General features: G+C 57.5%; 4 protein-coding genes across 5 annotated transcripts in view; 2 read left to right on the top strand and 2 right to left on the bottom strand.

Annotated features, from left to right (window-relative positions):
• Positions 1-16,107, top strand: part of LOC148646713 (uncharacterized) — a 263,071-nt gene that overhangs the window by 241,591 nt on the left and 5,373 nt on the right. The gene's annotated exons all lie outside the window — the stretch shown is intronic.
• The window catches only part of LOC148646722 (sodium/potassium/calcium exchanger 3-like), a 173,603-nt gene that overhangs the window by 17,268 nt on the left and 140,228 nt on the right, over positions 1-16,107 (bottom strand). The window lies entirely within an intron of this gene.
• kcnk7 (potassium channel, subfamily K, member 7) lies at positions 725-9,458 on the bottom strand. The gene is made up of 3 exons (XM_088608888.1): positions 7,810-9,458; positions 5,018-5,419; positions 725-2,005 (listed from the first exon to the last, which is right to left on the bottom strand). Exons 1-3 carry the CDS (start codon positions 8,144-8,146, stop codon positions 1,749-1,751), a joined length of 996 nt encoding a protein of 331 aa, XP_088465014.1. The 5' UTR covers positions 8,147-9,458; the 3' UTR covers positions 725-1,748.
• dpf2 (double PHD fingers 2) overlaps positions 11,430-16,107 on the top strand; it is a 31,120-nt gene continuing 26,442 nt past the window's right edge. For both annotated transcript variants that reach the window (XM_088608886.1, XM_088608887.1), the window contains exons 1-2: positions 11,430-11,536; positions 15,902-16,062. In XM_088608886.1, the coding sequence (XP_088465012.1) occupies positions 11,505-11,536; positions 15,902-16,062 (193 nt within the window). In that variant the 5' untranslated portion in view covers positions 11,430-11,504. The remainder of the gene's footprint in view (positions 11,537-15,901; positions 16,063-16,107) is intronic.

Here is a 16,107-nt window from a genome sequence, read left to right on the forward strand (position 1 = left end):
AAACTTTCCCGCCCCGGCTTCTCAAGAAACAGGTGCGGAAACACACAGCGCAGTCCAGGGAAGGTCTGCCAGCCCACACCCGGGTTTAGATACAGGACAACGGGGCGTGGCGTGGCGTGACTTGTGGGGTGGGAGAGCGAGTCCGCACCCCGCCTCGGTCGTGGGCTTTCAGGCCGCGGGCCCGGAGAACCGAATCTCTCCCGGGCGCGTCCTCCCCTCGTCCCGCCGGCGGGACGGGCGGCGGTCCGGTCCGGTCCAGCTCTCCCGGAGTTTGGATCAAACCCCTTTCCCCGTCCAGTAGCGGGAAGGAAAAAAAAAAAGAGAAATTTTGTTCCGACTTGGGTTTCAGGTTCGGAGCCCTCAGCGTGTTAAAATGCTCCCGTCTGCTTCGAGGTGGGAAAAGACCCCATTCCCCCTGTCTGATGGGAGTCACTATAAACTCAACTCTCGCCCTGAAACCCCCCAGTCTGTGGCAAGACGGCCGGGATTGTGGGGGTGACCCCAAAGGCAGGGCACGGCTTCACAGCGGACAGCGTTTCTGAAGCAGAGACCCGAGAACCTGGGAGATGCTGGAAATGAGTAGTATTCCCCCCCAAACAGAGGCTTGGCGCACCACCTGCACCTACCACTCTCGGTGTAAAGAAATGCCCTTCCACCCACCCCCTACCCCACTGAGATCGCGAAGGAGGACCCATTTACACAAATCAGACCCACGAGGCAACAGTTAATAACCTCAAATATAATTTAATTCAATCAGAGTATATATACACACTTATATCAACCTTTCTTCCCCTTGAAAACTCCATACCCAGCAAAGGCTTCCGGAGGCACAAGGGGCTTCTAATCTACCCCCCTGTGACGCTGCAGAGCACACCGGTCCACATTTAAACCGGAACCCAGCCGTCTAAGCAGCTGGAAAGGAAAAAAAAAACACTGCACCAGATTTCCGTGTTTTTTTTTTTTGAACCAACATGTGACTCGCCGCTACAACGAGCGTCCGATGGCGTCGGCGGTGGTATGGCGGTGCGGCGCGGCGCCTTAAAATTCTCCAGGTCCACCCCGCCACCCGGAAGTGGGGATCACGGCAAAGAGAAGGCCACGGTTGTTTTGTGCGTTTTTTTTTTTGAGAGCCACAACCGGACAGGGTTTTAAAACTAAAAGGAACGATTTCATTCAGGTGATCCCCAAATTCTGGTCCTGTTGGTGCACAAACACACACACTCCTGGCCCTGTGTAGGTAGAAACACACCAACAGACAAAACGCACAGACACACAGATACAGAAACGCACAAACAGGGAATCTTTAAAGCCCAAACAGACAGGGTCTCACTTCACCTTCTCATCCCTCTTGGTGTCTCCCCAAGACACACACACACACACACACTTTGGTTAAGGTGAGCTCATAACAGGACCCCATGGAGCTGTTCGGAACCCCAATTAGGCTCCCCCAAGCACGTCCCAGCTCCGAAACCTCTTCGGGGAGTCGCAGATCGCGTTTCGAAGGGCCTTAATTGTTGTTCGAGCGGTAGGGGTGCCCATTTAAAAATCGCTAACGAGCTGTTCAATTAACCACTTCAGGCTCCTTAACAATAGAAAGACAGGAGCTCCAAGGGCAGTGAGGGGTTCAAGGAAGAAAAGAGCTCAGTTGGAAGACCCTAGCGCACGCTGGGCTGGGGAGGGGGGTCCCCCCCAAGAACGGGGGTCGAGAACCCCCCAGGACTGAGAGAGGTGTTCAGGAAGCCTGCCCCCTACTGGAGGCAGGGGTGGACGGGGGAGGGGCTGTACTGCTTGGAGTCGTTCTCGGGGGGGCGTCTGTCCTCCAGGGCGGCAGTGGGGGTCCAGGGGTCCCCAGTGAAGACCTGCTCGTCCAGGGGCAGGACGCGGAGTGGGCCCTCTTGGCCCGGCGGGGGGCCGCAGAAGAACCGGACCAGGTCTCGGACCTGCGGCAACTCCCAGAACGTCTCCAGGACCACCAGCACGGCAACCAGCCCCACGACCAGGTAGCCTGGGGGGGGCAGAGAGAAAACGAGAGAGAGAGAGAGTCAAAATGGATGCCTTTTGGGGGGTCACCACGCCCCACTTCTCTCTCCTGCCTCTAAATTCCTTCCCCTGTGGTTTTCTGATCACCCCCTGAAGTCTCCCGATTCCAGCTCGCTCTGGATGTCTGCTATCGGACCCCCGAGACGCGCTCCGATGTCACCCTAAGACCCCGCGGGAATCGGGACCCTTAACGTAGCCCGTCCAGCGCGGCCCACGATCCGGGCCGAAGCCCGGCCGTCCCATCTGGGAGTCCTATCCTCCCCCCTCCCTGCCCTGTACCCCTCCACCCCTCCCCCCCTCCCTGCCCTGTACCCCTCCACCTGCCAGGACCCAATCCCCCCCCCCATCCACCCCTCCCCCCCTCCCCCCTGCCAGCCCTGTACCCCCCTCCCTGCCCTGTACCCCTCCACCCCTTCCCCACCGCCAGCCCCCCTCCCCACTGCCAGCCCTGTACCCCCCCTCTCCCTGCCTGCCCCCCTCCCCACTGCCAGCCCTGTACCCCCCCTCTCCCTGCCTGCCCCCCTCCCCACTGCCAGCCCTGTACCCCCCCTCTCCCTGCCTGCCCCCCTCCCCACTGCCAGCCCTGTACCCCCCCTCTCCCTGCCTGCCCCCCTCCCCACTGCCAGGACCCAATCCCCCCCTCCACCCCTTCCCCCCTGCCAGTGCTGTACCCCCATCCCCCTATCCTGTACCCTGCCAGCCCTGAACCCCCCTCTCCCTGCCTGCCCCCCTCCCCGCCCTGTACCCCTCTCTCTGCCAGGACCCAGCCCCCATCCACCCCTTCCCCCCTGCCAGCCCTGTACCCCCCTCTCCCTGCAAGGCCCCAGCCTCTCTGTCCCCTAACCCCCCTCTCCCTATCCGCCCCCCTCCCCCATCCCTGTCCTGTACCCCTCCCCCCTGCCAGCCCTGTACCCCCCTCTCCCTGCCTGCCCCCCTCCCCACTGCCAGCCCCATACCCCCCTCCCCCCTGCCAGCACTGCACCCCTCTCCCCCTATCCTCCCCCCTCCCCGCCCTGTACCCCTCTCTGCCAGGACCCAGCCCCCATCCACCCCTTCCCCCCTGCCAGCCCTGAACCCCCTCTCCCTGCCTGCCCCCCTCCCCACTGCCAGCCCTGTACCCCCCTCTCCCTGCCTGCCCCCCTCCACCCTGCCAGCCCTGTACCCCCCTCTCCCTGCCTGCCCCCCTCCCCGCCCTGTACCCCTCTCTCTGCCAGGACCCAGCCCCCATCCACCCCTTCCCCCCTGCCAGCCCTGAACCCCCTCTCCCTGCCTGCCCCCCTCCCCACTGCCAGCCCTGTACCCCCCTCTCCCTGCCTGCCCCCCTCCACCCTGCCAGCCCCATACCCCCCTCTCCCTGCCAGCCCTGTACCCCTCCCCCCTGCCAGCCCTGTACCCCCCTCTCCCTGCAAGGCCCCAGCCTCTCTGTCCCCTAACCCCCCTCTCCCTATCCGCCCCCCTCCCCCATCCCTGTCCTGTACCCCTCCCCACTGCCAGCCCTGTACCCCCCTCTCCCTGCAAGGCCCCAGCCTCTCTGTCCCCTAACCCCCCTCTCCCTATCCGCCCCCCTCCCCCATCCCTGTCCTGCCCCCCTCCCCACTGCCAGCCCTGTACCCCCCTCTCCCTGCCTGCCCCCCTCCACCCTGCCAGCCCTGTACCCCCCTCTCCCTGCCTGCCCCCCTCCCCGCCCTGTACCCCTCTCTCTGCCAGGACCCAGCCCCCATCCACCCCTTCCCCCCTGCCAGCCCTGTACCCCTCCCCCCTGCCAGCCCCCCTCCCCACTGCCAGCCCTGTACCCCCCTCTCCCTGCCTGCCCCCCTCCACCCTGCCAGCCCCATACCCCCCTCTCCCTGCCAGCACTGCACCCCTCTCTCCCTGCCTGCCCCCCTCCCCGCCCTGTACCCCTCTCTCTGCTAGGACCCAGCCCCCATCCACCCCCTCTCCCTGCCAGCCCTGTACCCCTCCCCCCTGCCAGCCCTGTACCCCCCTCTCCCTGCAAGGCCCCAGCCTCTCTGTCCCCTAACCCCCCTCTCCCTATCCGCCCCCCTCCCCCATCCCTGTCCTGTACCCCTCCCCACTGCCAGCCCTGTACCCCCCTCTCCCTGCAAGGCCCCAGCCTCTCTGTCCCCTAACCCCCCTCTCCCTATCCGCCCCCCTCCCCCATCCCTGTCCTGCCCCCCTCCCCACTGCCAGCCCTGTACCCCCCTCTCCCTGCCTGCCCCCCTCCACCCTGCCAGCCCTGTACCCCCCTCTCCCTGCCTGCCCCCCTCCCCGCCCTGTACCCCTCTCTGCCAGGACCCAGCCCCCATCCACCCCTTCCCCCCTGCCAGCCCTGTACCCCTCCCCCCTGCCAGCCCCCCTCCCCACTGCCAGCCCTGTACCCCCCTCTCCCTGCCTGCCCCCCTCCACCCTGCCAGCCCCATACCCCCCTCTCCCTGCCAGCACTGCACCCCTCTCTCCCTGCCTGCCCCCCTCCCCGCCCTGTACCCCTCTCTCTGCTAGGACCCAGCCCCCATCCACCCCCTCTCCCTGCCAGCCCTGTACCCCTCCCCCCTGCCAGCCCTGTACCCCCCTCTCCCTGCAAGGCCCCAGCCTCTCTGTCCCCTAACCCCCCTCTCCCTATCCGCCCCCCTCCCCCATCCCTGTCCTGTACCCCTCCCCCCTGCCAGCCCTGTACCCCCCTCTCCCTGCAAGGCCCCAGCCTCTCTGTCCCCTAACCCCCCTCTCCCTATCCGCCCCCCTCCCCCATCCCTGTCCTGCCCCCCTCCCCACTGCCAGCCCTGTACCCCTCTCCCTGCCTGCCCCTCTCCCCCCTGCCAGCCCTGTACCCCCCTCTCCCTGCCTGCCCCCCTCCCCACTGCCAGCCCTGTACCCCCCTCTCCCTGCCTGCCCCCCTCCCCACTGCCAGCCCTGTACCCCCCTCTCCCTGCCAGGACCCATCCACCCCTCCCCCCCACCAGCCCCGTCCCCCCCTGCTCACAGGAGAGGGCGAGCTCCAGGGCCCGGCGCGTGGCCCACCCCCGGGCGTGGCCGGGCAGGTAGTCCCCCAGGCCCACGGTGCTGAGGGAGATGAAGCAGAAGTACAGCGCCTCCAGGAAGCTCCAGTCGCCCTCCAGGCCGCAGAAGACGCCGGCGGGCAGCAGGAAGAAGAGGGCGCCGGTCAGGCCGGCCAGCGCCAGCGCGTGAGCCAGGGCCAGGCGGCGGGGGCGCGGCGGCACCCCCCAGCGGGCGCGGGCGGCGCGCAGCGGGCGGCGCGTCACCCAGGGCAGCAGGCGCTGGGTGAGGCAGGAGAGGAGCAGCAGGTTGAGAGGGATGCCCAGGCAGCAGAAGAGAACGCAGAAGAGCTTGCCCTGGTCCGACAGGGGCACCGTGCTGCCGTAGCCTGCAGGGGGGGAGAAGACAGCGAGAATTAACGGGGCTCCCCAAGAGCACGGGCTGGGGACCCCCACCCCCACCTGATTCAGGGGGGACCCGGGAGAACAACTGGACAATCGGAATGCAACAAAAACAATTAGTGTCAACACTGTAGGGGCCCTGACTCTCTGGGGTCATTAAAAACCCCAGGGTGTTTCTCGAGAAGAGTAGGGGTGTTACCCCGGTGTCCTGGCCAAATTTCCCCCCTGGCCTTTACCCATCATGGCCTCCTGATAACCCCCCTCTCTGAACTGGCTCCATCACTCTGCTCTCCTCCCCACTGAGAGCTGGGGTGTGGGGGGAGCGGACTGGCGCCTCATCCAGGTGGGGGTACACACTGCTGGGGGTGGAGGGGGATCCCCATGACCTGGACAGAGCTCTGAGTGGAGGGTCCCGAAAGGCGCTATAGAAGTGCAAGGAATTCATATGATTAAAAGGGCAGGATCTATCACCTCAGTCACACACACAAACTGGAGGTTGGGGTGTGTCCGGACGTCGGACAAAAGCACAGACTCTCCCCTGTGCACAGAGTCCTCCAATGGGTCGGAGGAAGATTCCCTAAATCCAGGGCAATGTGCGTTCTAGAAAACAGCCCATTACGTTAGACAGATGGGAAGGAATCGTGCAGATAGATCCATCCAGTTTAACTGCTTCTCCCAGGTCAAGGGGCAACTGGAGTCTGTCCCAGCAAGCGATGGGCATGACACATCCTGGGCAGGACGCCAATCCATCACAGGATACACACACACACCCACACAGGGGCCAGAACATCGACAGTGACCCGTTTCTGGACTGAACGCATCTACTGCTACATCTGTTCTCTTTCTTTTCCCCATTTACAACCGTTTTTTGTGCAATATATGCCAGGGACCTGTGCAATACATTATATCTATATTTAGATTCATATGTGCGATACGATTTTTCTGTGTACTGTTCTGTTCTAGTCTGTTCTTTGTGTGTCCGGACTGTGAGTAACTCTTGTATTGTACTATTATTATATAATTAATTACACTGTGGCTGCGTTGTCTGTGTTAAGCTGCTGTTGCACTGCAATTTCCCTCACGGGATCAATAAAGTATCCATCCATCTTTTCCCAGAAGCCAGTTAACCTCCAGGAACTGGGTGAGAACATGCAAACTCCCCCCCAGACAGCACACCCCAGATCCGGAGGTGAACCCAGGTCCCCCCCCAGCGCTACGGGGCAGAAACGCTCACCGCCATCCCTCCTCCTTGTGCACATACAGCAAGCTAAAAATAACGTCCCGACCACAATAGAGCTGTGCAAAAAAAAAAAATCCTTTAAGCAAACACCCTCTTTGTATTACAGCAAACGAGGGCAGAGGTGCAGACCCAGAGCTGAATTCTGCGAGGTGTTCTTCCCCCTTTTCTCGAAAGAAGCCAGGAGTTTGGTCCACACTCCTACCACCCTTAGCGTAGTGCTCCCCCCCCCCCATCCTGATTGCTGCATCTCACCCAGCTGTAACTCGCAAGAAGGCTATGGAGCTCGTTCCATCCTCCCACCACCCTTTGTGTACAGCGGTATCCCCCCCCCCCCCCGCCATCTTGACTGGAGCCATCCCCTCCAGCTGCGGCTTGGGAGGAGCCAGGGTACCGGCTTCCACCGCATGGCTAAGCGGCTTGTTCCACACCCCCGCCACCCTTTGTGTAAAGCAGGGTCTCCCCTCTCCTGATTGCAGGATCTCCTCCGAAACCCCCAAATCGCCCGTTTTCGTGAAAGATCAGGCGCGCTGGCCAATCGAGTTAGCAATTAAGCAAGAAGAAATGTTCAGATTCCACCCCCCCATCGGCATCACATAATGAGCCACCTGTCCGATTAATCATGGTAACTGCAAATGGCTCAAGATCTTTACAAATGGGGATCCCCAACTTCTAAAACACCAGTTTTACTCGAGTACCAGAGCGCCTCGTTCTTATTTAAACCTCCACCTGTTTGAGACCAGACAGAACATCTAAGCTGCTGTACGGTCCATCCCTCCTGTCCTTTACAGGATAATTTGGGGGGGTTCCCCCAGGGGACCCCCCCACATCTCCTGGTTTTCCTTCCCAGCTGAGCCCTCTCATTCCCACCCCCAATCCCTCACGGAGCCGGTCCAATCGGAACCTTCTGCACATGTAGGGCGTTTTTTTTTTTTTATCAGCTCCGAACTTGAAGATCTTGAGTGGTGCGACATTGAACCCCGCCAAGGCACCCAGGTGCCGTAAAGCGGTAACCTCCCCCAAAACCCACAGCGCGACAGCGTCGTAAAAGCCCAAACGGACGCTGGGCGCGACATAACAGACGCCACAAGGCCGAAGTCAAAACTGTAACCCTCCCACCACCACCACCTTCCCACCTACCCGTCGTCGTGAGAAACGCGGTCACGAAGAAGAGGGACGAGGTGAAGTCGGAGTTGCACTCCTCGCTTCTGTCGTCCAGCGCCGACACGCCGTGCTGGCCGGCCGAGACGACCTCCTCCAGCAGGGCATCTAGCGGGCCCTCCCGCAGGCAGCGGTGATCGTCTAGGAAGGCGGCCCGCACCTCCCGCAGTTCCCGGCGCAGGGCCACCTCGCCGGCCTGCTCCAGAGCCGCGAACACGGCCCCGCCCAGCAGGACGTACAGCACGTAGCCCAGCGCCAGCAGCCCGAACGCCCGCTCCCGGCACGACCTCCGGACCGACTCCCAACCGGCCGCCATTCCGAAAGACCGGGGGCTCGGGACGGCGCTACATTAGTCCAACGGGGCGCTGAAATTGCATTGCGTCTTCTCCGACGCCAAAACCCCCGATAACCTCTGCGCTGCTGGCCTGAAATCCTATAGCTTCCTTTTCTGTTGTTTAAAGTTTAATGCCCGGGCGCGTATAACGTTTCCCCTAGCTAGGCTTCAATTTCAGACCCTCAATCCTGCTTGTACGGACACAGGGAACGTCTTTCGCGGTTATTAACGCCCAAATTGGCTCAGTGTCCTAGCCAGCACCTTCGCCTGTCTCATTTATCTTGTATCCACGAATCCAGGAACCCTCTCGCCCCACCCCACGCACTTAATAGGCAAACTTGATTGCTTAACAAGCACAGGACAAACAAGAGTACATAGAACGATTCAAGACACAAAGATCGTCAGGGGGGAGGGTACATATTACTCCATAAATTCAAGTTATTTGAAAAACAAATTGAAAATAACGTCCGCACCGCTTTCAGATTTTTGCACTTCAAAATAGTCTGCAAATACCCTCTCACTTCCATTGTAAAACGCTCAACCACAGGGTTCTTCCCAGACCACTTCATTGTATGGATGTAATAACGTGCCGTTCTAATAATTAAATGGATTACAAACGCAATTTTAAGATTGTTTTCGATGGGGCCGAACGTGAACATCTTTTTCATCACAACAAACATCGAGATTGGTCTCTTTTTTTTAAATATAATTCTGCAACTTAGTCCAGAAAATGTGTACCCTGGGACAAACAAGAGCTGAATAGTTTCAGGGCTGTTGTCACACACACAAAAAACCACATTTGTCATCTAGATTAATTTGAAATCAATGGGTAACAAGAATCTTAACTGGGTGAATTATTTTGTATGAAACGCGACCACTTTTTCCTCAATAACCCCCCCTAACTCTACGGCTCCTCTTTCAAACCTAAATAAAATATTATTATTTTTTTCACTCTGACTCGACGGGGTCTTATCGTAGCTTTAGGAAACGGCATCTCAGAACGAGTCGCGCAAGGTGCCCACGTCCTGTGGTCCATCTGGGAACCGGATACGGACACGCAGATCCGTTTACCTGCACACACAACCCCCCGACCAGTCTTCATTTTGACCCCCCTGAATCGGCACGTTTAAAGACCCGGTATCTGGCCACGGTACTGGGGCAAAATCACACAGCGTACGAAGTCAAACCTCAGGTTTGAAAAGAATCTCACCCCCCCATCTTCCACGCAAAGGAGTGTCTCTCCTTTCGCTGTGTGATTGAATTCTGCAGGGCTGTGGTGATAGTTTAACACGCCTTTCTCACCCCCACGCACGTCTGAGTAATATTTAACGCAACGTACAGGACCGACAGAAATGGTGTGCAAATATAGCTTGGACTGTGGCTCCCTCTAGCGGCTGAGCGGAGAGCCTAGTCAAGACCCTTGTCGTGCAGCGATTTCAAGTTAATATTAATAATTGCTTACACTTTTATAGCGCTTTTCTGGACACTCCACTTAAAGCGCTTTCCAGGTCATGGGGAGCCCCTCCACCCCCAGCAGTGTGTACCCCCACCTGGATGAGGCGCCAGTCCGCTCCCCACACCCCAGCTCTCAGTGGGGAGGAGAGCAGAGTGATGGAGCCAGTTCAGAGAGGGGGGTTATTAGGAGGCCATGATGGGTAAAGGCCAGGGTGGAAATTTGGCCAGGACACTGGGGTAACACCCCTACTCTTCTCGAGAAACACCCTGGGATTTTTAATGACCACAGAGAGTCAGGACCTCAGTTTTACGTCTCATCCGAAGGACGGCGCCTGTTTACTGTCTTGGGTCCCTCGTCACTATACTGGGGCATCAGGACCCACACAGACCGCAGGGTGAGCGCCCCCTGCTGGCCCCACTAACACCTCTTCCAGCAGGAACCTTAGTTTTTCCCAGGAGTCTCCCCTCCAGGTCCTGGCCAGGCTCCCACCTGCTGAGCTCCAGTGGGGCTGCCAGTGGGGAGCTGCAGGGCGATATGGCTGCTGGCCATACCAAAATTAATATAGATGATAACTGTGTTCTTTTGTATTTTTTTTTCTTTTGTTTGTGATTTCTGTCTCTTGTACCTGTTTCTGATCCTCTGGTTGTAGTTGTATTTGTAAAATTCTTTATATGTTCAATAATTAAAAAAAAAGTTTTAAAAAATGTTCTTTTGTGAAAGTAGCCCAACATTTATTTTTGGTTATGTCCTCTGGTAAAAACATTCTAGATTGATCTGCAAACGTATTTTGAAAAAAAAAGAGGCCAATATTGCTAGCATTTGGACAGACATAGATGTAATGTTAAATTTCAATTCCATTGCAAATAATACCAAAAAAATCGATTGTGATTGACTTATTATACTGGCACGTTATTATATACACTTATATGCATAATGCAAGAAATTTTATATGGCCAGTAAAGTGATCTTTATCTTATCTTGTCAGCAGCCATATCACCCTGCAGCTCACAACTGGCAGCCCCACTGGAGACTCAGCAGGTGGGAGCCTGGCCAGTACCTGGAGGGGAGACTCCTGGGAAAAACTAAGGTTGCTGCTGGAAGAGGTGTTAGTGGGGCCAGCAGGGGGCGCTCACCCTGCGGTCTGTGTGGGTCCTGATGCCCCAGTATAGTGACGGGGGACACTAGACTGTAAACAGGCGCCGTCCTTCGGGTGAAACGTCAAACCGAGGTCCTGACTCTCTGTGGTCATTAAAAACCCCAGGGTGTTTCTCGAGAAGAGTAGGGGTGTTACCCCAGTGTCCTGGCCAAATTTCCCCCCTGGCCTTTACCCATCATGGCCTCCTAATAACCCCCCTCTCTGAACTGGCTCCATCACTCTGCTCTCCTCCCCACTGAGAGCTGGGGTGTGGGGAGCGGACTGGCGCCTCATCCAGGTGGGGGTACACACTGCTGGGGGTGGAGGGGACCCCCATGACCTGGAAAGAGCTCTGAGGGGAGGGTCCAGAAAGGCGCTATAGAAGTGTAAGCAATTATTATTATTATTATTATTATTCTCAGCAACACTTCTTAAAAAGTGAAGGTTAGTAAGTATGCTAGTTCGCTAACGTCACGAAGACGAAAAAGGCAGAAAAACGACGAAACGGAAGAAGTGTAGTTGTATTAGTAAATTCTTTATACGTTTAATTAAAAAAAATTTAAAAAGACGAAACGCAAGAAGCCGCTTTAGGCGGAACTCTGTGAGAGGCGCGCGCGCGCCGGCTGCTTCCGGCGCGGCCGCGTTCGCCCCCCCCCCCCCGGCCACACGCGCGAGCTCGACGTGACCTCGGCGCGTCGTCTTCTGCGCAGGCGCGCGCTGCCGTCGTCCGAGACGGGAGGCGAACCAAGATGGCGGCCGTCGTGGAGAATGTAGTCAAACTGTGAGTGTTGTTGTTGTTTTTTTTTCTCTCTCCCTCCCCTTCTCTCGCCTTCCAGCGCGTTCGCCGGAGCTGAGCGGGCGGGTGGCGAAGGGCTCGGGGTTCAGAGGAGAGAGGGGGCAGGGAGCTGGGAGAGAGGGGTTCAAGGGAGAAGCGACGTTGTGTGCAAGCCGGGCGGGCGAGAAGCCACGACGTCTCTCCGGTCGCGGCAGCCGAGGGCGCCGGGCGTCTGAGCGGACAACTGATTCATTGTTCGGCCGCCGCTCAAAACTTTTCTCCCGGCGGCAGCGCAACACTGGGGGGGGGGAGTTTTCACCTCTTATCAAGGGGGGTTTTCAGAGCAGCTACACAGAGCCCTGGGACGTGGTTTCTGGTAGTTTTGGTCGCCGAATTGCCGGTCCGAGCCTGGATCCCCGTTGGTGCCGGGTCTCTGGTGCTGTATGAGCTCTCTCGTCCCGATCCAGCCGATCGATGGGACCGAGAGGCGCCGGTGCCTGCGGTTTTGTCCCAGCCGCTGTTGGCTGCGCCGTCCTCTTGTTGTATGTGTGTGTTTGTAACTCGATGCTCCGCGATCGTGATTCATCAACACGCTGTGTGTGTAAGAGAAGGGCTCCCACGGTTGGCTTTGCACCCCCTCCCTCCCTCGCCCGGCGTGTAGCTTTGTTCCTCTGTACGATCTCCCAGCCGGTCGGCAAAATCCCTGCTCTCGATCCGCTCTTCAGAGAGCGGATCGCCCCGGCAGGGCCTGACGTTGGGCAGCGCAAGTGAATGTTGACTAAGTTCAAAGAGCCGGTTCAAAACTCGGCTACAACCAAGTCTCTCTCCCGCCGCACACTGCGGGTAGGTAAAACACGTGTTTTGAAGACGTTTTGTGGACACCCGGGCAGCGAAATTGCGGTCTGGGTGGTGGTGGGGGGAGTTTACAATTCGTGCAGATTCAAAATCGCAACATCTGTCATCTGGTCCTTTGTTATTTTTTTTTTAGAAAAACCCCATCCCTCCCGATTCACGTAGTAAAAAGCTCTCATCCTGGAAGAGAAGACGCCTGTAGCTCTTTCTACTGCAGGATAAGCTCCCGATCTCCAGCAGGCAGCTTTTCAATGTTGATCTTGAAGCGCATTGCAGCGCGATGTTGTTATTGAGTCGTGCTGCCTCGTATAATAACGCCTCTTTGTTTTAATATTGCTCTTCCGGGTGTCATCGGGTTTATTTCGCTTAAATGGGTTTGCAGATCGATGATACCTTCGCCCTGCGCTGTTGTGCCCCCCTGCCTGCCGGTGTAATTAACGATGGGATATCATTAACGGAGTTTCGTGAGGAAGGTCGCCCGAGTTATCGCATGACGTCACTCGCTGGTTCACGATCTCGATCAGATCACTTTATCGGCCCTATACAATGTCTTGCATAAGGGATGTGTCTTTTCGCAGACCCCAGCTTGCTCTCCAGGAGACACACAGACAGGGAGAGAAGCTGGGGGGTCAGAGTGCAGGGTCAGCCCCCCTGGAGCAGCTGGGGGTGAAGGGCCTTGCTCAGGGGCCCCAACGGAGTAGGATCCCTCTGCCGGCTGTGGGATTTGAACCTGCAACCTCCCAGCCACAGCGCCCCCACTCTGCCAATGGCACCACCTCTCTCTGTTTAGTCAAAGCTGTGGACTATCAACTCCTGTGTTTTGCTGTGTGCCAAATACACCGTGGGCAAATGAATATTCATCAGTCGAACTGATGTTGTCACTTAAACAGAAGCCTTCTGCCAGCACTTCGTACCTCGAATGCGTATGGATCTCAAGTCGTCCGCTGAATTTGGTTTTCATTTCAATCTGTTTTTAATATAGCACCTTTCCCAGCGATAGAAGATGCTTTGAGTTTCGAAACCGCAAGAGCGTTCGGCTCTGCTAACCCTCGGTTGTTTTCTTCTCCATGGGAGCCCCACGCCGCACGTTGAGGTGTTGCAACTGGAAACGTCACCTTTCTCGGAATTGGAATTGGGGAGGGGGTGGTTCCCTTCGGCTGTCCCGCTGCGGACTTCAGAGAAGAGCTGGTGGAGGGTGTGGGTGATACTCTTGTGAAACGCGGATTTCAAAATGGGACACCCTGAGCCCCGAGCAGGCACGGGCGTCTGAAGGCCACAAGGGCTTTCGAGAAGGAAGACTTGTGTCATCTCCTTCCGTTAGTCATCGTGTGTGTGTGTGTGTGTGTGTGTGTGCAGGACAGGAGTGACGTGATCACTTGTACGCGACCTGGTCAGGATTCTGGCTTAGAAATAGAAATGCGGATTTCTGTGTCATCTACAGTCTTTGGTTTAATACTGCACGCATTCAGTTGTCTTAAGCTGTGGCGATTTGCGTGAAACGGTTGTTTGAAAGCAGCTGTCTACCTAACAGATCTCGGACGCGCGCACGTCCTCTCCCGCGATTAAAATCTTATCCCCGTGTGACGGGAACACAAAAGTGGACCTTTGACCAAAAACAGGTTTATTTTCTTCCAGCATCGAGGAATGATAATATAGTTCGCAGGCCTTTAATATTTTACAGAAGCGTCCCGGGCTGCCAGAATTTGGCATGCTGGGTGAAATAATTTAAGTATTTTATGGCTGAAGTTACACCCCTGGTCTCTTTCAAGAAACAGCTGGGTGAGTTCTTGGCATCAACTAACTCTTAACTACCAACCGGACCAGAAGGGCCGACTGGATCTGCTCGATTCTAAAGCGTCCCAGTTCTCTCTCTCTCTCACTTTTCAAACGTTTGATGCTGACCGACGTCCTCGAAAATGGAAACCAATCTTACTATCCCGCCGTCTTCTCATTCAGGGCTGTGGGGGAGCTGGAGTCTATCCCAGCAAGCAGCAGACGCAAGGCAGGGTACGCCCTGGAAAGGGACGCCAGTCCATCACAGGGCACACACACACACACTTACACCAGTATCAGTTTTTTCCAGAAGCCAGTTAACCTATGAGTACGTGTTTGATATCTGGGAGGTAACAGAAGCGCCCAGAGGAAACCCGTGAGGATGCGTCGAGAACATGCAAACTCCACCCAGACCGCACCCCAGGTCTGAAACTGACACGCTCGAAGAACGTATATATCACGCTCTCGGTTCCAGAAACTCTCCCGTCCTCTGCCGATCATGTCCGACTTTGTCGCACTGTCCCGTCGGACTGTGCTGTGAAACACATTTTTCCCCGGGCAACAACGAAGCTTGAAATGCTCCCCTCAATAGGCTTCAACTTGTCCACTTGTCCACTACGCAGAAGCAGGTTAACCCCCGTCCTCGGTACGCTACACTGGCTCTCCGTGCAGTTCAGGCTGACGTTTGACTGTTGCTGTACTCGAGGCTCTGCCTTTTCGGTGTTGACGATACCGCAGCGTGTGTCCCCCTTACAGAATATCTTCCACCGGTTGCCGTCGCTCGATCTTAGTTCAGCCAGCACAATCGATCCAGCCCTGGGTGTGGGGTAAAATCGTCGGGATGAACCCGTCATCGTTTCCACCGGTTGTGCGCTACAGGCCCCTCCTTTTTGATGAAAAGGAATGACAGCGGGACCTCCAGTTCAACATCCAGAGGGGACTGGTGGGCAGCGAAGCTTTTCGAGCAGGTCTTTATTTTTATGGAGGTGCGCCTGAGCCCCAAAATGTAGGAAGCTAGGACGCGATTGCAGGACTGGACACCTCTGCCGAAGCCGCCTGGTGTGGACTGCAGCTTCTCAGTTGAGGACAAAGGGGGTGGGACTTACTTAGACAAGGAATGACCCGAGTCAGTTGAGGGTTTGTCTCCACGCTAGGGCAGTGATGCGTGGATGCTAGCAGCCATATCACCCTGCAGCTCTCCGCTGGCAGCCCCTACTGGAGACTCAGTAGGTGGGAGCCTGGCCAGTACCTGGAGGGGGAGACTCCTGGGAAAGCTGAGGCTGCTGCTGGAAGAGGTGTTAGTGGGGGCCAGCAGGGGGTGCTCACCCTGCGGTCTGTGTGGGTCCTGATGCCCCAGTATAGTGACCGGGGACACTAGACTGTAAACAGGCGCCGTCCTTCGGATGAGACGTCAAACCGAGGTCCTGACTCTCTGTGGTCATTAAAAACCCCAGGGTGTTTCTCGAGAAGAGTAGGGGTGTTACCCCAGTGTCCTGGCCAAATTTCCCCCCTGGCCCTTTCCCATCATGGCCTCCTAATAACCCCCTTCTCTGAACTGGCTCCATCACTCTGCTCTCCTCCCCACTGAGAGCTGGGGTGTGGGGAGCAGGCTGGCGCCTCATCCAGGTGGGGGTACACACTGCTGGGGGTGGAGGGGGGCTCCCCATGACCCGTGGAGAGCTCCGAGTGGAGGGTCCCCGAAAGGCGCTCTATGGAGGTGTAAGGAGTGTTGTTATTTCTGCGCAGGCTGGGGGAGCAGTATTACAAGGACGCCATGGAGCAGTGCCACAACTACAACGCCCGGCTGTGCGCGGAGCGGAGCGTGCGCATGCCCTTCCTGGACTCGCAGACCGGCGTGGCGCAGAGCAACTGCTACATCTGGATGGAGAAGCGGCACCGTGGCCCAGGTGAGGCCCGCCGGAGGGGCAGAGAGCGCCCCCTAGCTGCTCGGC

Source organism: Lepisosteus platostomus, chromosome 16 (assembly GCF_059453375.1).
Source record: "Lepisosteus platostomus isolate fLepPlt1 chromosome 16, fLepPlt1.hap1, whole genome shotgun sequence".
Classification (NCBI taxonomy): Eukaryota; Metazoa; Chordata; class Actinopteri; order Semionotiformes; family Lepisosteidae; genus Lepisosteus; species Lepisosteus platostomus.

What these genes read in the sequence shown, in the direction of transcription:
- kcnk7 (XM_088608888.1), bottom strand. Translation starts at nt 8,146, where the DNA reads ATGGCGGCCGGTTGGGAGTCGGTCCGGAGGTCGTGCCGGGAGCGGGCG. An exon ending in CGCGTTTCTCACGACGACGG is followed by an intron (nt 5,420 to 7,809) that starts GTAGGTGGGAAG and finishes CCCCCCCTGCAG; the next exon opens with GCTACGGCAGCACGGTGCCC. An exon ending in CCTGGAGCTCGCCCTCTCCT is followed by an intron (nt 2,006 to 5,017) that starts GTGAGCAGGGGG and finishes TGCCCCCCCCAG; the next exon opens with GCTACCTGGTCGTGGGGCTG.